We start from the raw sequence: 22,498 nt of genomic DNA, 5'->3' as shown, positions 1-22,498 counted from the left end.
TGGAATATCTCAAGTCGCTCAAGACATAAAAGACAAAAATAAATTGAAATAGATTAACTGCAATCATATGCCCTGCTATAAACATTATGAAAAGAAAATTAATGGAGGTTCCGAACAACAAGTGCCGTCGACTGATACTTCATATCTTTTAGTAAATGAAGATGGTAATCTTTGTTGACAAAACAATATGTGCTACAGACCATGAAAAATGATGTTTGTAGAAATTCTGCAATTTTAGTAGTAACTTTTGATTAACATATAAAAAAGCAAGTGTTACATAGAAATTGTGCTGGTGTTTAATTTTCGTTCACCAGGCAACACATGGCATACGTTAACATAGAACCTCACATATATGGAACTTTAAAATAATTTTTTTTGTCGCTAAAAGCATCATTAATCATTGCATCGTGGCTAAAAATACTATAAAACATTGTCACATACTATCACTAATGTTCATGTCATGACATGTGAGTTTTCTTTGGCAACAGATTTTTATTTTTTGGCCATCTGATAATATTCAACACATAACAACATAAAACTCTCATAAAATATATTATTATTTTACCAAAGAGGGAGTAGGCATTGCTCGAAGGTCATTACGAATCGGGTCGGAACAAGTGATTTCTCTATGACATAAAAAACAGGTCCATATCCGAAGTTTGGACTTTGGAGCAGGAAACAGTTTTGGAGCAAACTTGACTCGGGGCCACACCCGACCCGTTTTGCGTCCCCACCTCCCGGATTTGGACCACGTCCCAACTTCATTTTCGACGATCAGATGGACGGATAAGAACAAATCCCCAAGCCATCCACGCAATCTCAGCCATTCAAATGAAGAGACGCCGCGGGTAAGTACCCCTTTGCCACCCGCCTCCGCCATTCTGCGCGGAGGCGAGCAACGAAAACCCTAGCGCCGTGAAGGTAAAACCCTGTACTCTTTCTCTCTCTTTCCCCCTGTGGAATGTGAGATCTGATACTGGCAACTCCGTGTCCGACTAATCTGATCTTCGTCCGAACGCCCGTGGAATCCGTGGTTCTTTCTTTTACCTTATCTTGATATCGGGTTTGCAGATGGGTGAAGACGGTAAAAGTGGAGCCGCCGTCGTTCCGGAGTCTGTGTTGAAGAAGCAGAAGAGGCTTGAGGAATGGAATCTGGCAAAGAAGCAAGTGATGGAAGCAGCGAGGAAGAAAAACGCTGAGAAGAGAAAGTTGATCTTCAAGAGGGCTCAGGAATACGCGGGAGAGTACGAGGCGAATGTGAGTTTGTGTTACTCTTGCTCCCTTTCTGTCTTCTATTGGATCTTTGCCGCGAGGGCTGATGCTGATCGGACTCGATGACAGGATAAGGAACTGATTAGATTAAAGCGCGAAGCGAAATTGCGGGGAGGCTTTTATGTTAATCCGGAAGCGAAGTTGCTCTTCATTATCAGGATTAGAGGGTATGTTTTCCATTTCTATTTTGTTGCCCGTCTCTTTTTAACTTTCTTTTAATTGATTTTCATCTTTATAAGTATGAATTGCCTGCGGAAGTCGTGAATGCAAGTACTTGTTTGCTGATTCAACCATATTAACTTGAAACTGCAATTGAAATACTGAAGTGGCGGATCTTATTCCAAGTGATTTTTTCTTGGTATCTTATTGTTAGGAGCCAAAAAACGCATGTGATGCAAAATGGGATTACCTTTGATTGGTGGAATTTGTTTATTAAATGGATTATAAAGGCTGTGCTTGTGCTAAAAGCAAGTGTTCGTTTCTGTCTTTCCTGATGATGAGTTGGAAAATCGACATTATTCTTTAACGTTGTTTGATCTATTGCAAATAAGTACGAGGCCCACCTTCAAGAAGTTGGCATGACTTGCTATCTTTCGTGTTGGCTTATTTGGTTATGATTTTCATGGATTGCTTCAGTGCTTCATATTTATGCTATCTATGCTTTTTGTACAGTATCAACGCTATGCATCCCAAGACTAGAAAGATTTTGCAGTTGTTGCGTCTGCGCCAGGTAGAATCAATTCTCCACTGCTCTTTTCTCCAATTTTTCTTGTATACAGGTGACGGATGACACTTTTTTTTTCCATGTAGATATTCAATGGTGTTTTCCTGAAGGTGAACAAGGCTACTATGAATATGTTACACAAGGTTGAGCCTTATGTGACCTATGGGTACGTCCCTCTCTGTATTGTTACTTTCAAGGTTCCATTTTCATAGACTTCACATATTGTGCATTTTGCAGCTATCCTAATTTGAAGAGCGTGAAGGAGCTGATTTACAAGAGGGGATTTGGAAAATTGAATAACCAACGGATTCCATTGACGGACAATGCCATTATAGAGCAGGTTTGTTCCTGCTACCTTTTCCTTTCATGGTCTTACTGCTAGAATTGTAGCTCAAGATCTTTACTTGTTTATTTATTGCAGGCCTTGGGTAAGTTCGGGATAATATGCATCGAAGATCTTATTCACGAGATTATGACTGTGGGCCCTCATTTCAAGGAAGCAAACAACTTCCTGTGGCCATTCAAGCTCAGTGCTCCATCTGGTGGCCTGAAGAAGAAGAGAAATCATTACGTGGAGGGAGGTGATGCTGGTAACCGTGAAGACAAGATCAACGAGTTGATTAGGCGGATGAATTAAAATTTTCCTTCTATCCTGAATTCGCTATTGGTTTTTGACTCATCAGTTCTTTCTAAGACTAGTATATTTTTTTTCCTTGGGGAGATTTTTGTTTGTTTGATGCTCTATAGCTAAATGAGATACCTTTCTCTTGTGTTGAAGTATCTTTGTTCCTTAAAGAGATATAACTGTTTTCAATATTAGATGTTGGGAACGTGATCTTGCTATCCAGTATCTAGTTTAACCGAGACTGTTCATCCTCGTCTTGTACAGTCATCGATGGTCTAGGTCTTGGTTGTGGGATCTGTATCGTTTTTTCAAAAGTTACCTGTCTGAAGTTTTTGTTGTTTCATATTTGTCTGACCAGTGATGGTGACGTTATTGATTTGTTTCACCATTGAAAGTGGCAGGAATTGCAGGATGGGCAATACAAAAAGAATAACAGCCTAACATATCCTTGGTTGGTCTGTGTTTAGAATTCTGAAAAAATTAGATTTCTTTAGGGGCGTAGATTCTGCATCATGATAGTTTTTAATTACTTCGGATAACTATTATGACCACCTGTTACGTGCTTTGGAAGTCTAGAAAGATGATTAATTTCTAAAATTAAATGTTTTACTAGTATCTGATGAATCCTCTATAAATGGCTCTTATGTTTGCCCTTTAAATGCTCTGTCCGGACGCGGCCCGTTTTCCTTGTCCAATTATGTTCGGTAAAGTGGCTGGATAATTTTTCAGTTGCACCAGGCATAAGGTTGGTGCAACTGAAGAAAAAGTAGCAGGAGAGCAACTCGAGTTTGAAATACAAAGCCGAACAAAAAAGTAGCAGGAGAGCAACACGGAACAAAAGCCGGCAGACTGGTTGTGATAAAGCCGGAACGAGGATTTATGGGAATGAATTCTGCAGATATGTAACCCACTTTTTCTATTTGATGAGGAAATCTCGTCTTTTCCTTTTGTAAAAAACGCGTATCAGCTTCTTCTTTCCAGATTATTCTCTTTCCTTCAAAGGGTTACGGAATGGCTCGTATATGCATTTTGAACTGCTATAGGGAAAAATATTTAGTCTGAAAGTTGCATTGAAATCTAGAAGAGAGAGAGAGAGAGAGAGTTGTGGAAGGGCATAGCTGGTTGGGTAGATGGACATACAGAAAAAGTGTTGGGGTTTGATTTTTGTGGTTAGTTCCATGTTTAGTGGTAGTCCCATGAACCTAAACGACAGTATTGCAACGCTTTAATTGGTGGTTGTACAAATACTTCATCTATGCCCTGATGTACACCAGGGGAGCTGGGGGAATGGGCAGGCATTTGGAGAGGGAGAGGGAGAAAGGCGAGGGGAGGACGGACGGGAAAGAACCGGAGGGGCAGAGAGGGCGCCTGATGAGGCTGAAGCCGGGCGAGAGCTGAAGGAGAGAGTGGTGCATGTGACACGCCATCGTCATTTGTAGGCCTTAAATGTTGGCTGTTTACACCATTTTGAAACTCATTGTGCCCACTGTATTTTTTATTGCGCTTTTTTGGGTATCAAATTCTGATCACATTTTCACCATCGGTTTCTGAAATGGTAACAATCTGGCAAAATATTCTGTTTTTATAGGCCAACTCGGTTGGAATAAAGTCAATCGCTTGTACAATTCGATGCGGGGTTAAACGTTTAGAGGCTGGGTGGGGTGCTCGATCTTTAAAACGTTAAAATCAGTTAAAAAGTTCTGTCTTTGTGAGATATTAGCTAATTTTTGAGAAATCAACCGTGTAAACCACATTAGTGTGGACAAATTTAAAATAAAACAACTAAAACTTTGTTATTTTGATAGTAGGTGACATAAAGATTGTATAAATTATGTGCCTTCTAGCTAGAGACCAATTTGAACGGTGCAGAGGAGTCATAATCATTTTATTGTAGTGCACGAGAGAAAGAGAGAGAGAGAGTTTAGGCTGGAGCTGACAGATACTTTACAAACGCCAATGGAATAGGAGCAGCGAAATATTGTTCCCCCAATTGCCAAATAACCCCTTATGAATGTCAACGGATCCAACTTTGAATTGGATTTTTCCTTATTGGTCTCAGTCTTAGTAGTTTTTTTTTTTATTATTATTATTAATGAAAGTTTTGATACCCGTACTAGTACTAGTTTCAATATTGTTTGTAGGTAAAAATTGGTGATTCTCAATTCCAAATATTTTCTAACTAGATTTTGATCCCTATCAATTGTATATTTATCTTCTAGGCTATTATTTATAGTTATAGCATAAAACAATTTGTATTTATGTGTATTGTAATTAGAAATCTTCCCTTATCGAATACTATTTGCTATTGTACTGTCCAAACAACCCCTCTTATTGGAAGGAGTTAGAACGAAAATACCATTTTCTACTTTTACAATTTTTAGATTTTGCATCCAATTGTGGGAATATGATAATTTCATTCATGAATTATTAGATAAGATAAATTAACTAAATATAACTAAAAAGTAAAAGCCATCGAGTCACCTTAACCAAGATCTTCAGCCTATCCCGAAACCGGTAAAACATTATATTACAAGGAATTTTCTATTCCATTGAATGCCACTTAGGCCTATACAAAGAACAAGAAAGGAATTCAGTACTATTTTTTTCGATGCTGCTTGAAACAACATTGTTGTGTTAGAGGAAAGATAGCTATACTGATTCGGTATACTCTAAATACGCCCTTGGTACAATATCTTATCTAATCATTCATGAATAAATTATCATATTCCCACAATTGGATGTAAAATCTGGAAAGGAGTTTTCGTGGTTGTAAAAGTGAAAAAAGGTATTTTAGTTCTAACCCCTTTCAATAAGAGATGTTGTTTAGATAGTACAATAGTAAATAGTATTCGATAAAGGAAAGTGAACATAGTTGGATCAGTTCACTTTACCTTATCGAATACTATTTGCTATTGTACCGTCCAAACAACCCATCTTATTGGAAGGGGTTAGAACGAATATCCAATATATTGGATGTTGGCATATTTTGATTCGAATTCTGATGCAAATAAGAATGAAGAAAAGGTTCATATTGATCCTAATTCGATTTTTAAATTTACAACCAGAAACTAAAGTGACTTTTAAATATAAAACTACATTTGAACCACGTTATGATATGTTAAGAGCTAATTCTCAAGACGTAAGATATTTGAAATTAGGATATGTAGTTGAAAGAATTTTGAATCCAAATCTGAAAGCCTATCTGATTTTTAATTGGGAGGCTAATGTTTTCAATATTTACTTTTTTGAATAATCCATTTTGATGACCTATTTAAATCCAATCCATTCCATCAAAATTACAAATTTCTAAAAAACATTACAAAAACATGCCGAAAGTTTACAACTATTTACACAACAGGCCTATGTTTTCAGAAATTACAGGTTCATGCTTGAGTAAGAAGTTAATGATATACTAGGCCAAAAATATTTTTGCCATTTTCAACTTTTTTGACATGTAGAAGAACTTGATCATCCAGATCTGTTCACTATTTTCATTCAAGTTTCGTAAGCCAAAATAACTATAAAAAACATTTTTGGGTTATTTATTTTGTGATAAAAGGAAAGGCTGTGTTTTTTAGGGCCGTTTGAGAATAGAAACATTAACACAGTATTTTGCGAATTTCTCCTAAAGATTGAGCTAGCTCCATAAAATAAAATATTAAAAAACATTATTCGAACATTAATGCGTTAGTCTTCCTATTGCCAAGTATCCCTTAGGAGGCCTTTGGTTAGTAGAACAGGTGTTTTATGAACGTACCCAAAAAACCAAGGCGTATCCGTTGAACATTGCATGAAGTTTACCCAATTTTTGTAATACATTCATGGAAAATTATGATACAAGTTCGTTGACCAAACTTCCTCTTAGGGATGCCTTCCATGCATGCATGCAGGTGCTACAATCTTTCTCCGCTAACATACATGTGCTTCCAGGATTTCTTTACTGTGGGAATCGGTTGGGTTCTATATATTCGGAGGACTGCCGTTTGACATTCAGAGTTAGAATATACACCAATGCATCGCTTTGCCTTCTGGTTCCTTTTCTTTGGTGATCCATTCGTGACTCTTTTCCACTCTGTATTAACAATTTTGCTTCCACTTCGGGTTTAAAAGAGAAAACCCCGGGATTATGGTCACCTTGGGACTGGAAAAAGAGATTGCAACACCAAGCTTTTGAGGATGATCAGCCATTGAATTCAATTTGGCTGACTGTTTCTCTGGAGATGTGTTCCTCCATCTTTAGATAATTTTCATTGTTCTTGTATTCTGTTGAATTGGATACAAAATACTGGTTCACGCCGGTTGCTGCCTGGCTGCGTTAATCTATCTGTAACTCTTGAGTTCTGTTCTACGTAAATCAATCTACAGCATGAAAGCTGACATTCCAAAGAAGGGCACTAGTTGATTTTTCATGCTGCAGTATATTTCAGAAACTCATTTCACGTTCAGGTTTGATGGGTTCTCTGTTGTCAATCCTGTCTTTCAATCTTCACATGGTATCGAGCCACTGATGGCAATATCTCGTGTCCTTTCACGACATGAGATACAGTTTGATCTATGTGGAGGCACAACCTTATATATAGTTTGCACATGGTTTACTGCAGGGTTGCCTATGAACATTTGCTGCATGAAGACTTCATGTCTTAAAAGTAACAACAGGGACTGATGCAACTCATAAAAGCACCACAATTTTTGCAAATTACAGTAAACCATTGGAAAATGCCTGTCATTGAAGCACTAGATAAAGAACTATATATATAGGCTTTGATGGGTGCGGGATCCAACTTTGAAGGGCCATAAGCAAGCAAAAGATAGAGCTGGAGTTGATCTTTGTTTTGTGAACTCAGGGAACTGAATTATCAAGTAAATTGCATTAGGAAAAAATTTCCAGATCCATAAATTGGGTAGCAATCAAACTAATAAACATTGTTATAATTAGCTTTGATGAAGCAAAATGGTAGGTATTGATGATGCACCTGCGGAAAGTCACAAGGTGTTGATGCAGAAAGGTCTTTCCCTTCCAAGACTTCAAAATTATTTCATCTGTACGTGTGCACCACACATGCAGGCAGAAACTTTAATGAATCTAGTGTGCATGATGGAAGCACCAGTTATTTTATTAATTTTAGTGCTTTTCTAGAGCTCATGCTTATAGAGATGCTTTTGGTATTTGGGGAGCTTTTCTTTTCGCACTTGAGAATGCAGTCTTCTAGACAAAAAGGAACACTCACCACCATTCAGTTTCTAAAGGGAGAAGGCTTTTGGATGACCTTCAGATCTCTCATTATGGAAGAAAAAGTGCATACACAAAATGAGTGCTTCGGTCTTCAAGGGAGCTATCCATAATCTCATCAAACGCACGTTGAGCACTCATTCCTTTTGTAAGCCCGAGATTTAGGATCATGGAACATGTCCTGTTTTATTGGTACATGTTATTCGAGTGTGATCTTGAATCTTGGTTACAGAGGAGCAGGATCATTTGGCTGGCCTGAGTTAAGACTGTCCCTTTTTGTTAGCCTCTGACCCACTTCTTGGTCTGCCCATTGGAGTAGCATGCAGCAGAACTCTCCAGGTGTTTCTCTTTCTAGAAGTTCGAACTCTTACTTGTATACTCTTCTTCTTTGTCCTGTCACTTGACCGGGATACAACTGAATGACTAGGTTGGCTTTTGAACTCTTTCTCTTTTGGGTGTAGAGAACAGACGCCTGCCTGTTTTACCTTATCAAGTTGCCCTGCCATGGGAGCCTTTAGTTTCATATGGTTGTGTCAATGCACTCTTATTAGCAAACAATTTGCCAATTTCAGTGTTATATGGTTTACTTTACTGGGTGACTCAAACAGCTGGAGGTGACATGGTCTCAGTTGTTCTCTTGGCGCCAAAAAGAAAAAATAACACACTCTAGGTGAAACAAGAGATTAACAACCCATTGCTTAGAAAAGAGGCTGGAAGATCCCTTATCCCCCCTGTCCTTACGATCATGAGCTGTGTCCGAATCTGGGTGGGGTATGGTACACTATCAAATAAAATGTCACGATGCCATTGTTTACAGTTAAGGGGAGAAGCATCCATGAAAATCGAACTGACGACATGTCTTCTACCTAACCGCATGTTCAACCAGCTATGTTACGCCCTTTGGAACGAAAAAGAGTGTTGAAAAAGTAATACACTAATGCACCAACTTTATTATGGATTTTGGTAGATACCACCCAATATCCAATTTTAATTGAAAGAACAAACATTCTCCTGCACTTCCAGTTAAATAAAAGGGCAGCCCTTCCAAACCTATCACCATTCAGAGTAATTAAAGCTCTTGTTATTCAGTAAAATTTGAGTGTGATCTGTAGTTCTCTCATGCAGGTGTAACTTACGTTGTTGATTTGATTATAAGAATTGCCTTTGCTATGCATGGTTCAACTTTTAAGACAACCTAAAACATTGGATGAATTTGAATTTCTTTAAGACAAACTAAAATTCTGACTATAAGTTTGTAGCGGCCTCCTATTTAAAAGAAAAAGATAGTACATAAATGAGTATTTCTGCGTGATAAGGCTGGTAAATTAGCCGAAGTAAACAAGACATGTTCAGGCTCAGTGGTAGCTTGAATTTAACTCGTGTAAAGCATCAAGCATGGAGACATTTAGAAATGAACGTAACTTGTTTGCGCTTCTCAATCGTTTGATTAATATAACAAACCGAGCTTAAACTTCGGATCTTGGAAGTTCGTTAAGATACAAATGAATACCAAAAAAATTAGTGTCAAGCAGATCGATAATAGCTCATTTGAGAACTTGCTTAAACGAGCTAAATTTGTACAATCCACAACCTGGTCGTGCTAGGTACTGCTCGATCATAGCAAGCTGGCCCATATTCAGCTTATTAACTCGTTCAACGTGGTTGACCCAAGTGTAATCAAGGCTGGTTATGTACTTTCATACTGGTACACAAAATTTTCGTGGGCCAGTATAGTTAATGATGAAAATACTCCTGGTCAATAAAAGAAAAAAACTTTTTTGTAAGGATAAAAATGAAAATAAAAAAATGAAAAAAATAAAAAGACATTTCTTTTTAAATATTGATCAAAGTATCTCCTCTTTTTTTTTGGTGTATATGGGTTGTGTGCACCTAACAGACCATGCAACTCACACTCAGTTATACGCACAAGAGAGAGAGAGGAGGGAGGGTTCATAAAATTTTCTTAACTTAATTGTAACGGTCAGATATATATATATATATATATATATATACGGTAGGTTTGCTGTTATTCTGGTTATGGAACCAGAGAGAGAGAGAGAGAGAGAGAGAGAGAGAGAGAGAGAGAGAGAGATAATGAGAAGAGACAGCACGCGAGTGAGGCCACTCGGGATATCGTGATCAAATCACGTCCAAGAAAAGGCATCAAGGAAGAAGATATTAAGAAAGAACCACAAATATGATAAATAATAATCGAATGCAAGGTTGGGCCGGAGGCCAATCCCCAATGCTGTCTCCCCTTCACCCGCCCTCTCATGAAGCGCCATCGCCGCTGTCCCCTCCGTTTCTTTAACCAAGGCAGCAGCAGATGTAGCCGTACTCCCCATCAGAAGCTTCCCCTTCACTCTTCTCCTCCTTTTTCACGTCTCTGTCGAGGGCAACCAACATACCGGTGTCATGTTGCCTATACTGTCTCCTTCTTGGAGTAATAGTTAATAGTTGCAGGAGTGGTGGTAGTGGCAGCAGCAGCAGTTGAAAGAACGCTATTTTTTATGTGTATATACGTCTCTTTGTGCTTGCATTTTATGTGCATTCTATTTTAATGTTAGAAAATTCGAAGGTTGGTGCTGACTCATTATTGTACCCACCACAGGCGAATATCCCACTCTTAGAGCTTCTTTAAATCACTGGAGCCTCTGCCTGTACAATCACCCATCACAACCTTCCTCCTATGAGGATTCCTACACTACAGTTCTTCTTTCCTCCGTATTTGGATGTGTGGTACATGCTGCAGTGCTCCCCACAACAAACCTGCAATGCTACAGAAAGAAGACTGACAAAGAAGTGCATGTTTTTCCCTTTCATCTCCAAAGAATTGAGTACAATAGAGTTATATCCAAAAGAGTTTTTATACTTTTATGATCTGATTCTATATTTTGACTAGAATCCATGATAAGAAAGATCAATGTCAAGTTTATTTATTTGATGTTTGAAACGAGGCAACTTGGAAATATATGTTTACTGTGTTGGTTTCTGGTCGTTTTTTTGGTGTAAAATCTGGAGTCTGTCCCTCTGATGCAACTGGATTTTGAATGTTATTTTTTTTCTTGTTCTATGCCTTTAATAACAAGTAAAAGCCAGACTTCAATAGTTCTTGATCCAGTGTTAGGTTTGAGTAGTTGTGGATTCTCTGAATTGAATTATGTCCATCATTTTTTGGCATTGACAATTTATTTGGAGCTTTGATATCTTAAACTTCTATGATCAGTCTAATAACTTTGCTGGTTGTTTGCATCTTCCTTTTTTTTAATTTTCTGGTCAAAGAAAGCAGAAAATAGTGTCTCGTATTCTATTTTTCGTCCTTTACTACTGGCTTCTGCTTAAGGTTACCCATTAGATATGCGTCTGTTAAGCCGTTGGGTTCATATGATTCTCATTGGTATTATCCTCTGAATCAATCCCACAAAAAAGTTGCGTTTTTCTTCGTTGATCATTGGTATTATCCTCTGACTGAATCAATCCCACAAAAAAGTTACGTTTTTCTTCGTTGTTCATTGGTACTCATCCTCTGAATCCATCCCTGGAATTCCACGTTAATTTGTTGGTCTTATCATGTTAATGGTGTCATCTGATGCTCTTCAGGCTTCGAGAAGCCGGCCTCCAATGGCTGTTTCATATATATTTCTCCCTCTCTCTCAGTGGGTGGAAGCTCTCTGCAGAATATGAGCAATATTGGTGAGGTTCAATCCGAAGACGGATTTCTACGTCAGGGAACACGTAGAGACGATCTCAGATTGAGCCGCGCCAATATCACTGGTTGACTGCTAGAGATACCTTTTCTCTTCCTTTCTCCTTTTGTCAACATATCTCAGATTTCATGTTCGTCTGAACTCTGAAGATCCTCTGGACACAAAGCGTCACGTAAACTAGGACAGCTTGCCGTTGGGATTTCTTCATCCACTGAAGAAAACTAAATCGGCTTTGAAGATCAGCAATGCCCTTATTTACTTCAGCTCTCTTGGATTATAAGCTGGTTATCGCGGTTTGCTTTCTCATAGAACTGCTCTCTCTTGCAGATTTTTGGACGGAGATGTGATGAATGCAATGAAGAAGAGACTGAATCATTGTAGAGAGGTCAGTAGATTCATGAATCTGTGTATGAGTGTGAGAACGACTCGATATATGTCTCTATTCCTGAGTCCTTAATTAATGAAGCACATCCTTGTTTCCCTTACTGTGTTTTCTAGAGGAACATGCACACACATGCAGGTGGCCATTTTCTTGCAAGCAACAGTGGGCATGCAAAATTACACACGCATTACATACATAGAGAGAGAGAGAGAGAGAGAGAGAGAATGTAATCAGAATCACATGGCATGCATGCATGAGGGCATGATCAGACATATGCATCTAAGCGCGTGTAGAGCATTTGTATTGACTGTGAAATATTTGATGTATGAATGGGAGAATGAAAATAATAACATGGTTATACTGCATCATATTGCAGAGACTATTACTTTTGAGATGTTTAAGGCATTTCCTTGACATTTATACTTGGAAATTAACTAACGGTAATATCATCTAGTGGAGAAGATCAGATCAAGCCCCTTGTCTGGAATTCTACGTGCATGGTCTTTGAAAATAATAAACATGGTTATAAATACTGTATCATATTACACATAGACTGGTATTTTTGAGATGTTTATTACATTTCCTTGAAGTAATGACATTTAGCTTGGAAATTAATTAAAGTAATATAGTGGAGAAGATCAGATTAAGCCCCTTTTCTGGAATCTAAGTGCAAGATCTTTGGGCATAAGAGCATGAAACTGGAGTGGCGTATTGGCTAGCAAGTTATATATTTGGGCCGGGACACAGGTTAATCGGCTTCCTTCTAGAGGCTGCCTGGAGGAATTTCTTTGTTTTGTGTGTGTGCATGCACTCTATGACTATGACATGGATGCATGGGCTTGAGCACAGAAAAATTCAATGTTAAATGGATTACCTCTTTGCAGAAAACTAATTACAAGAAGGCTAATTAGTTTTTTGTGGTCTTGGAAGATCGTTGTATTCTGGTGAACTTTAAACCAATCTATTTTTGCTTCATCCATGCCGAAGAGTGCTATCCATCTTAACACACACACAAACACATATACTTATGAGTGTCTTATGAATCTATCCCAAAAATTAAGGCAAATTCATAGACACCTAGTTTTAGTGTTCTTGAATTTGTCTCAACTTAAATGCATGGAACACTCACAAACTATTCCAATTTCTATACAACCCCTAAGGGGGCACTTGGCATTAGGATGAAGGTGCAAGTGTTTCATGAATCTACCCCAAAGTTGGGGTAGATCCATGGAACACTTGAACAAGTATCCCAAAAATTTACTTCAAGTGGCATATTCATGGAACATGTACCATGTTGTTCTTAATGCGAAACAACCCATAAAGGGTTGAGCCTAGGGTTTGCTAAACTTAATTTCATGCAAGCTGAGTTGAAGCATATTATACTATTGAGCTTCTTTATTCGTATCCCAATCTTCACTCCTTTGTTTGTAAATCTTGGAAATGCGTTCGCCACTAACTAGCTGACACCTTATTAAGAAGTTTGATGACAATTATGAAGCAAGATGTATTATGGCTAGATGTGATGCTGATTTTAAATCTACATTATGTTAAATCTATAACAACTTAAACAAGTAGTGGATTTCTCGACTAGGGGTCTCAAATCTGTGTTATCTTGTGAAAGTCATGAATTTGTGGTCTTAAGGGGAGGGGTCTGAAAACATATCCATGGTTTTAAAATCTGTGGTAGCCTCAATTCTGAGGTCCAAGGCTATCAAACATAGCCTATACATGAAAAAGGATATGAATATAAGATGTCATATCCACCACAAGGTGAATTAGGTTAAATCCTATTGCATGACTTAAGTTGCCCAGAATTCCACAGAGCAAGGGATATAAGAGTCTTGAATTGGACCTACCATAAAAAATATAGGCATGATAAATGGACACTATATAAGTATGTATCTCAATGGAGGTTGCTCGATTCTCCATAAAAAAAAAATCCTCACTCAGTTGAACCTTGCTAAAGTCAAGTAGGGAAAAAATGAAAAGAGCCAAACCATCTCTATTTAGAAGAAGAACCAGAATTTTCAATGTAGTGCAAGAAAGTTAGAAACCCTTTGTAGATTGCTCCACAATACTAAGATAGAACATGCATGGCATGTGTGAATACAAAAGCACTGGTTTCATCTCAACTACTTGGTAGCTGATGAGAAATTTATTTGTTCTCCTGCCAAATTTCAAATCTATCTACACTAGCTTGCTGGATTTCCTAAGGCTAGATCTACATGGCCATTGAAAAAGTATATCATAAGCAACATAAACAAGCAGTCATACAACTAGCCTTCAAACACTGACGCAAGAAATAGATGAAAAGTTTTTGGCAAGGTAAACCTTCAAAAATGTTCACAACTGTTTGTGCGTCAGTAAACAGACTTTGAAAATAAGAACTTGCTTTAGGAATAGACTAAAAAGGGATTATTTATGTCTGGATATTTCATGAAGGATGATCTACACCTCAATGTTCTATATAACCATTGTATGAAAAGAAGAGGTATTAATGTTATAGTCCTCAATCAGCCATTGGACCTTTGATTTTTAACCCTTCCATTTCTCGACATAAACAAATGAGTCGCTCATGTATCTGACAAAACTTGCAAATGCCCCTTCCATACCCCTTTCCTGTCTTCTCCACATCTGCTTCAAGCTTGGCCTTCTTAAGTTATTAACCTTTCACATTTTACAAATTCCATTAATCAAAGATTTTTTTGGTATTAACAAGTTCCTTGACTACTATATTATGAAGCTGGTTATATGCACTGGGGGTGCATTGACCAGAATACCCCTGGTCAATAAATAAAGGGAAACCTCTTGTAAGAGCAAAAAAAAGTAGTGAAGTAAAAAGTCCAAAAAAGACATTTCTGATTTAAAATCTCCCAATTACCCCAACTCCTCTTCCTTTGCATATCTGTTGGGTGCACCACCCCATGTACACAACTCTCACTCTCACTATACTCCAACCCAAAAGATTTGGCAGAGAAGAGAGCACCAAAGAATTCAGATGCATATTAAAACATTTTAATTATCATGGGCATCACAAGTCAAAATTCAGTATGTTTTTGGAATCAATGGGAAAACTTTAAACGCTCCCATTGGATGACTCTCTCTCTCTTTCTCTCCTAGCACATACTAAAAACGAAAGTATTCGTTAGTTGCATGGTAGGTCACTGCTTCCTGTTGAAATGCCAAAATTTGAAACTAATTAGGGAAGTAATGTAGTTAGTGAAGAACTTAAGAGGAGAATCTAGAAAATAGAAGTTCTTTTGATTGACCAATAATTGGTCTTTAAGCTCCTTTTTGTAAGACTGCTTTGTCAAAGCCTAACTTTTTCAGCCTTACTGTGGCCAAAGGCTGCTTCAGTCTTCTTAAGTATCGTTGCAGCTCTCATCAATTAGGTTTAAAGGACTTAGAAGGAAGTCTCCAACGGAAGCTTGTCGCCATGTCTTGTACATGGTGGGCCACTCAATGGGAGAGAGGTGGGGCCTTCATGCAGGAACATACCCCGCATGGAGCCCAATCTAAACTTTGAATTTACATGTTGTACCTCAGTTGACTTGGGTTCAGTTATATGGGGCAGCCCCACCAACCCTGGCCACTGCCCTAAGGCCAATTGAAAATTTGTTAACTATATATTTTTGGTTCCTTAGAATAAATTTTTTGGCTCAGCTCCTAGCGCCACTGGATCTACCTTACTTTATGCCAAACATTAACTTTGTTCGATCCTGTGTCACCACATACAGTTAAGTTTATAGCCTATACAACCACTGATGGAATTAGCAGTCAGCCACATGCACTTCCTCACACTTTTCATGCCATGCTTAAGACTGATTTCTGAAATGTCTCTCGCCATTGGTTCAGCTGGACCATGAACGTTCAATCCCCAACAAATGCACTTCTTTTATTAGGTTAATAGAAAGAGTATTTCATCCTATCACTCAACAAAAGGGCCGAAGCCCATGCCCTTCTCCCCATCTCTCCAAATACTAGGCAGCCTAATTTTGGTGTATCAAGTGGTTCTCCTGCCATGTTTCAACTTGTATATCTTTGTCTCCTTTTTTATAGCACATGAAGTTGAAGCCATGAGAATTCAACACGGAAACTAGTCGCCTACCAACCCCACTCCATCCATTACGCCAACCCACTAGAGGATCAACAACTGCAGTTATTATTATTCATCAAAGAGTGCTTAACAAAGTTATTCTAAATTCAGAACACACCTTTGTGGGTGAAACCTTGTACTCGTTAATGGTAGAATGAGATTCTCCCTAATATTCTTCACCAGATTTCATCACGATATCAAAGGATGGTTTTCCCATTTCCTTCAAAATTTTCAAATCCTTACTAGTATGGTGCCATTATTTGGTCACAGTTGATTTAAAAATAAAGTTGGTTTCGTTGAAAATGTCCCTACAACCTATAACAAAATAAAGCAACATGTAGAGCTTCATTATGCACTACTAGTGCTCTTTGCCAGTTGTTTCTTGCTCCCTCCATGCGTTTTGGGCAAAGTGAAACATGACCAAGTTCATCAACTCCATGTTTAGGAGCAAAAGTAAAACACCAATTTTGCAATCTATGAAGTTCTTAAGAGTTATAAATACATGATCGCATATAAAATTCGGCATTTCAGGACATTTTAGATCAATGGATTCTTTGTTCCAGTACCATCGGACCGTTGGTTTTTTGAGATGACAACTTTGCATCAAATGAATGAAATACAAGATATATGACAGGAAGCGCTAGGAACAACGTTAAAAATTTTTCATTGCAGGAGTTAAACTATAGTTTAAAAATTTTAGCAGAGATCAAAATATGACTTTTCAAATTTTTGATATATATTAAACTAAAATTTAAAATTTACATATAAATTTTGATTTTTTAAAAATCTGAGGGAGGGGGCACCCGGCCTCAGCCTTGAGCCCCCTGCATTCCAAAAGGATTAATTTTAGATGGACATTGTTTTAAAACGTGGCTTGAAATTTTGAGAAAAGATGAACGGCCCAACTACATAAACTTTTGGTTGCCATTATCGTTTCTCAGGACCCTATAATATCCAACATTTTTTTTCATTTCTCTATTATAATGACAATAAACCCGTGCTCTAAGAACCAAACCCACTTAATGGATATCTGAAATTGGAATATGGAACTCCACTTATCATGTCTTTCGAAGGCAAACACAATCAAAAAACTCAGAATAGAGAGGGACAAAATTTAGAAATTGGATCACTTATGAGCAACCCTCTGCAAGAAAGCTCCAAGATTCCTACTATATATGCTCAAAGCTGCAACATAAAGTTTCCAACATCATGTGGAAAAGAAAAAGAAAGAAACAACTTACAAAAGAAAAAGAGAAAGCCGATCCTCAAGGAAGGAAAAGCATTCCTGATGCACACACAAAAGCAAGGAATGACGAGAATTCGACGCAAAGGATCAAAAACCTTTCCAAGCCATGTGCTCTCTCCTGTCCTTGAATATTCTAAAATGTTATATGAATTCACTGGGAGGAACTTTTGTTACTGCACTTGCTAATGCATCTCAGATCAGTTTTCTTGCTACCAAAGAACAAAGATTAATGTCTTCAAATCAAGCATGTAATAAGTCGATAAAAAAGAAAAATTATGGTGAAATTGTATGATAAAGGGATGCTGGATGAGCCAAAAAAAGGTTTTTGAAATGTATTCTACCCATTAAACTTTTATTTCCCTTACTACTGAAATTGAGGGTTGTGACGGGACCTCAATGAAGTATGATACACTCATCAACTAAAATATTGTGATGCTATTTTTTATAGTCCATAAAAATAGCACATGTAAGCTGCTTAAGACAGTTAAAGTGTGCTTTTTCACAAAATTTTTTACTGGACTCAAGTGTCAACACATTTTTGACAAATTTTTTTGGCTTTTTTTATCATAACAACCTTTATTTTTATTTTTTTGAGCGAGGGCGCCTGGGAAGCATGAAGACCCCTTTGCTTTTTGAGCTGCATTAGCAGAAGCAAAAACATACATCAAACGAAAATCTTAGCCGACAAGCAACGCTATGCCCTTTAACAGCTCGTCAACTGCACAACAAAGAACTCGAGATCTCCGCCGAACCGTGTTAATCATAAAAGTACCAACATTTGATTATTACTATTATGGAAAAAAAGAAAAGAAATCCACCACATTCTATCTCTCTCATCGGAGGGTGATTCCGTCTCTGGGATTAATGGGGAGGATTCCTTCCTCCTTGGCCTTTCACGAAAGTCTTCTCCTCCTTATATTAAGTTTGTGTTGCTGTTCCTTATATTAAGTTTGTGTTGCTGTTGTGAGTTGGAGGAGGATGGAACCCCATTGCTAAACGATCACCTTCTAAGAGAGATACAACGAACAGAAGAACTAATGTCTTGCATCGTAGAAGGCTCTGCGCTTGGCAGGGCAATCGAAGGGTCTGCGGCGTCGGTAGTTCCCCGGAAGAGTTTCTCATATTGTAAGCTCCCGCAGCAGCGGCAACTCCTGAAGCTCACTGTCCTGAAATTGGACGGGACCTGCTTTGGTATGAAACTTACAGGGCACTTGCTCTGTTTCTCGGTTCACACTTGGGTCTGAATTTAGGGAGGTTTTGTTGGTTTCTTCAGCCTCTTTTCCTTGTCTTCTCATTTGAAGTTCTTGTGGATTCTTTCAGATGTACAAGTTGCTAGGACAGCTTCAGTTGGGGAGCTCAAGCAAGCTGTGGAAGATGTGTTTAATCAATCTCCCAAGGAGGACCATCGCAAGATTTCGTGGTAGGAATGCTTCTTTATTTTTTCTGGTTTTGCCAGGCCTTTCTTCAAATGCAATCGATCTTTCTGCGAGTAAAATAAAGAAAAATCAAAAACCATTCTCGTGATTCTTTCGGCATTGGCATCTCCAACTGTATAATCACGCATTTGCATGAGAAGTTTTGTGTGTTGGCTTGGCTAAGGTGGCCATTAGCACGTGCCGAAACGAAGAGTTCTGCCATGATGTTCAAGAATGGTCCATTGCTGCAAAATGCATTAGTTGGTATCTCTCAGGCGATGGATGACAACCCTTCTTGCTGTTGGTGCTTGCAGGTCTCACGTTTGGGGACATTTCTGCCTGTGCTATGAGGGTTACAAGCTAATTAATGACAAAGAGTTCCTCCGTGACTTTGGAATCAGGGATGGAGATCAGGTGAGCACAAAGTACTTTGACTCTGCATTGGTGGTTGATGATTTTTGTGTAATGCTTTTGTCCTCATTAACGCATGTGGGTAGGTTGTGCTTCGAAAATTGGAGATTTGTGGTATTTCATGGTTAGAAACTGATGAACATGAGAAAGATGTAGTGAACTTGCTGTCGATTGAACAACGTTAACAATGCTCCCAAAGGTACAATGAGAAGCAGGCAGTAAGGCACTTGTTTAACTACACTAAAAGGCAAATTGATTTGCGCATGAGGTTCAAATGCCAAGTGAAATGATAATTGCATATTCATGTGCAATTTGAGGAGAAGATCCCACTACTTGCAAAACCATCGGAACTGATTTTGTTTCTTTATGGGGAAAAATATTTTATCTTGGAGCAACAAAAACAACTCACACTATCAAAAACTGCAGTATTTGGAGCAGACTGCAATGCCATGTTGCATTCATTACAGAGGCCTCACTGATTTGCCGTCTTACCATATAGGGTCAGCCCATGACAAGCTTTTTTGTTATGTCGCCAGTCATCGCACCATTGTATGGACCAAATACTTGGCAGGAGGCAAGCATATTCTCGTGATCAACATTTGCACGGTTGAAAGTTGAAATCCATGTATTCATTCTTAACTGATTAGAGAACAAGTTGCTGAGAGTAGCGCTTTCAAATATGCATTTGGGAACAAATCAACCATGGATTTGACTTGCACAATTTGCAATTGTGAATGGGGCAGTGTGATTATTAGAAATGCAAGACAGGGTCATCATTTTAAACATGCAAAGGCAGTTTTATTGTCTTTTTGCTAGTGGAGTGCACCATTTAATTGCATTTGTTTGTTTATTAGTTATTTACGTATATGATCACCTTTTTGCCTATTAGGAGATCTAGTGAACACAATTGCAGCTTCCCTTGAGCAGTTAAGCCTCATACTGGAGGATAAAAAAGATGTCCGATTCTTCTGTAATTTTATAACTCGTACATGATATAATCAGCTTCCACAGAGTGCTATATGGAAATTTCATTTCAATTGTTGGAATTGAAGTTTTCAAAGAACTCGATCTGACTGCACGAGCCAGTAGCGGAGCCACATACACACCAGCCCCACAAAATTTTCCCTTATCTTCTTATTACTACTTTTTAATCGTTTGCGCTATTATATAGATTCTGACCCTGAAAAGATGAAAGTTTTTAAAATTAGTATCAGCGCAAATTTTACTTGCTTCGCCACTGGCACCAACTGAATCGATGTTGCCTGTTAAGCTAAGCTAGTCCACACCCTATCCAGTACCAGTAAGGCAGTAAGGTTGTTTCTCTCGAAAGCTGTGAAGTACATGGCAGATGATAATGCATCAGGCCTTTCAAGGTGACTATTGCTTTGAGTTCTCGGAGGACAAAATGCTTGAATCGAACTTCAAAATCATGAGTTGCATGGCAAACCTGAGCCCCTTCAACAATTAGTTCAGCTAATTTGTGGGCGTTGCGTATCATGCGAGTCTATGACATTGTCCTGTGTGCAGTCCATCCCAGACGTTGCCTAGTTTTAAAATGACAGGTACACAGAAAGAGAAAACACAGCTACAGTTTTGTTGATAATCTAGATTGGACCCAACTTCTTAACAATGTTAGAAGTTAGAACTGCCTTGAAATTTTTGCACTGTATTTTCAAAATTTATTCAAAAAATAAGGTCCCTTTCTTACATCCTTTTTATAGGATAGAAAGAATGAGAAACTTTGCCACTCAAACTTGAAATTTCTTTAACCATGCAATGTTTCGGTTTTTAACAACATCAAAAACTTAGGAGCCATTGTATCTTCAACAAAACCTTAGGTGTGCTTTTATTCCAATGTGTGTGAGCGCTACATGGGCGCACACGGCACACGAGTCTTGGAAAGCTGCAAAAACTGATAGCATGACAGCATAACTAGTACCACCACCATAGATTTCTTGACATCAATCATCTCCTATTGGGTGTCTCCAACTAACGATAGTAATTCATACACTGGATTCGACCTACGTGTTGATGATCTCAAAAACTTGATAAAAACGCATATTCTCTCATGAAGCTATAAAATTATAAAATCATTTGTCTAAACAACGATTGAAGTGGAAAAAATATCTTTTTGTTATTTGAGTACAGGCAGGATTCAGGTGTAAGTTTCCAAACTCTACATAGTACAAGCTTGATTTTTGTAATGTTTATTATGACCGTTTTTTGTTATGTGAGGTAGATAGACACCGTCCAGTATAAACTTTGGCATTGGATAAAACTTGTTTCTGCTTCTCTTTTTTCTTTTCAGTAGATTTTTGAAGCCTAAACCAGGTCGGTTCTTTCATGGATTATGCAGCTTAATTTCATGAGACATTTGTCCCTTTATCATATTCCGGAGGACCGGCCTAAAAAGCATACTGCAGCTCACAGGCAAAGAAGGTAAATACGCAATTAATTTTTGTTCAGAGACCACGATTATGCTTTATAAAGTTACCGCTTAAGAATATGACTAGCAGCCTTCATTATCGATACCAGGTCATCAGCAGGTTTTGATGACAAACGACAGAATGAAGATGGTGAGAAGTATGGGAATGACGAGGACATCATAGAGCAGAACGGATTCAAGTTATCTCACTTTCTGAGAGGATGGCTTTCATGTTGGAGGTTATGGTTCATGGGCAGACTACAATCAGAAGGCAAGGGATACTTCAAAAGAATAGCCAGCAATAGTCATCTAAGCGGTGAGCGACAAGACCTGAGATTACCTCAGTTCTATGGAACGCCTTAGTTTTCCTCAATGAAAGAAGAGGCGGTACGAGGGGAATGTGAAGGGTGTCAGGTTCAAAACTTTGGATCAAGACTGAACCCTCCCAATCTGCTGTTTGTGTTTTCTCATGACGTTGTCCATGTAAGCATTGGTGATCGGGACTCACTTGGGATTGCAGGGTTTCTCATCATAAAAGAAACACAAAGAAAAGATGCTTAGTTTGTTTTGCACACAAGGAGATTGAATTTCCAGAAAATTATATAAGGAATTTTGCATACAACTGCCAACTCTGAGCTGTCTTATTGTCAATATTTGACTGAGAAACAGTAATTGCCTCAAGGGATCTTGAGGTTTGGTATAGCTGGTTGGACCAGTGATTAATAGAAGGTCAGTCCCTGGTTTGAATCTCGTGGGTGCAAACCTCCTGAGCAAGCTAATGCAGCCGCAAAGCCTGAAGGAAAATCTTAGCTTCTCTCTCTCTCTTCAAAGTCATAAACTAAAAGCAACCAATCACCCTTAAAACCAGTTTCATTCAGATTTATGACAGAGAGGACTGAGGAGTGCATTATAGGGTGTTTGTTTTGCTGTCTGCAGAATGGTCGTTCTTCGAACAGCGAAACAAC

At 38.3% G+C, this 22,498-nt stretch overlaps 2 protein-coding genes across 3 annotated transcripts; both read left to right on the top strand.

Annotated features, from left to right (window-relative positions):
• The first annotated feature begins 802 nt into the window (after positions 1–802).
• Positions 803–2,815, top strand: LOC116252148 (60S ribosomal protein L7-2-like). The gene is made up of 7 exons (XM_031626235.2): positions 803–921; positions 1,072–1,257; positions 1,342–1,439; positions 1,945–2,002; positions 2,083–2,162; positions 2,234–2,336; positions 2,418–2,815. The coding sequence occupies exons 2-7, from the start codon at positions 1,072–1,074 to the stop codon at positions 2,631–2,633; spliced, it is 741 nt and encodes a 246-aa protein (XP_031482095.1). The 5' UTR covers positions 803–921; the 3' UTR covers positions 2,634–2,815.
• Positions 2,816–18,070: 15,255 nt separating this feature from the next.
• Positions 18,071–22,235, top strand: LOC116253596 (U11/U12 small nuclear ribonucleoprotein 25 kDa protein-like). Of its 2 annotated transcripts, XM_031628500.2 has the most exons (5): positions 18,075–18,473; positions 18,603–18,702; positions 19,012–19,111; positions 21,465–21,547; positions 21,644–22,235. In XM_031628500.2, the coding sequence occupies exons 1-5, from the start codon at positions 18,320–18,322 to the stop codon at positions 21,894–21,896; spliced, it is 690 nt and encodes a 229-aa protein (XP_031484360.1). In that variant the 5' UTR covers positions 18,075–18,319; the 3' UTR covers positions 21,897–22,235. The 2 variants fall into 2 exon arrangements, with proteins under 2 accessions (XP_031484361.1, XP_031484360.1); XM_031628501.2 differs by lacking the exons at positions 21,465–21,547; positions 21,644–22,235 and adding an exon at positions 19,195–19,946 and having other exon boundaries at positions 18,071–18,473.
• Positions 22,236–22,498: the final 263 nt, after the last annotated feature.

The sequence above is a fragment of the Nymphaea colorata genome, chromosome 4, assembly GCF_008831285.2.
Source record: "Nymphaea colorata isolate Beijing-Zhang1983 chromosome 4, ASM883128v2, whole genome shotgun sequence".
Lineage (NCBI taxonomy): Eukaryota > Viridiplantae > Streptophyta > Magnoliopsida > Nymphaeales > Nymphaeaceae > Nymphaea > Nymphaea colorata.
This window is presented reverse-complemented; position numbering and strand designations above follow the sequence as displayed.

Bases quoted from the DNA above. Each gene is read 5' to 3' on its own strand.
- LOC116252148 (XM_031626235.2), top strand. From the start codon at position 1,072: ATGGGTGAAGACGGTAAAAGTGGAGCCGCCGTCGTTCCGGAGTCTGTG. The intron at 1,440-1,944 runs GTATGTTTTCCA...CTTTTTGTACAG, and splicing joins TTCATTATCAGGATTAGAGG to TATCAACGCTATGCATCCCA. The intron at 2,337-2,417 runs GTTTGTTCCTGC...TATTTATTGCAG, and splicing joins ACAATGCCATTATAGAGCAG to GCCTTGGGTAAGTTCGGGAT.
- LOC116253596 (XM_031628500.2), top strand. From the start codon at position 18,320: ATGTCTTGCATCGTAGAAGGCTCTGCGCTTGGCAGGGCAATCGAAGGG. The intron at 18,703-19,011 runs GTAGGAATGCTT...TGGTGCTTGCAG, and splicing joins GACCATCGCAAGATTTCGTG to GTCTCACGTTTGGGGACATT. The intron at 21,548-21,643 runs GTAAATACGCAA...TATCGATACCAG, and splicing joins GCAGCTCACAGGCAAAGAAG to GTCATCAGCAGGTTTTGATG.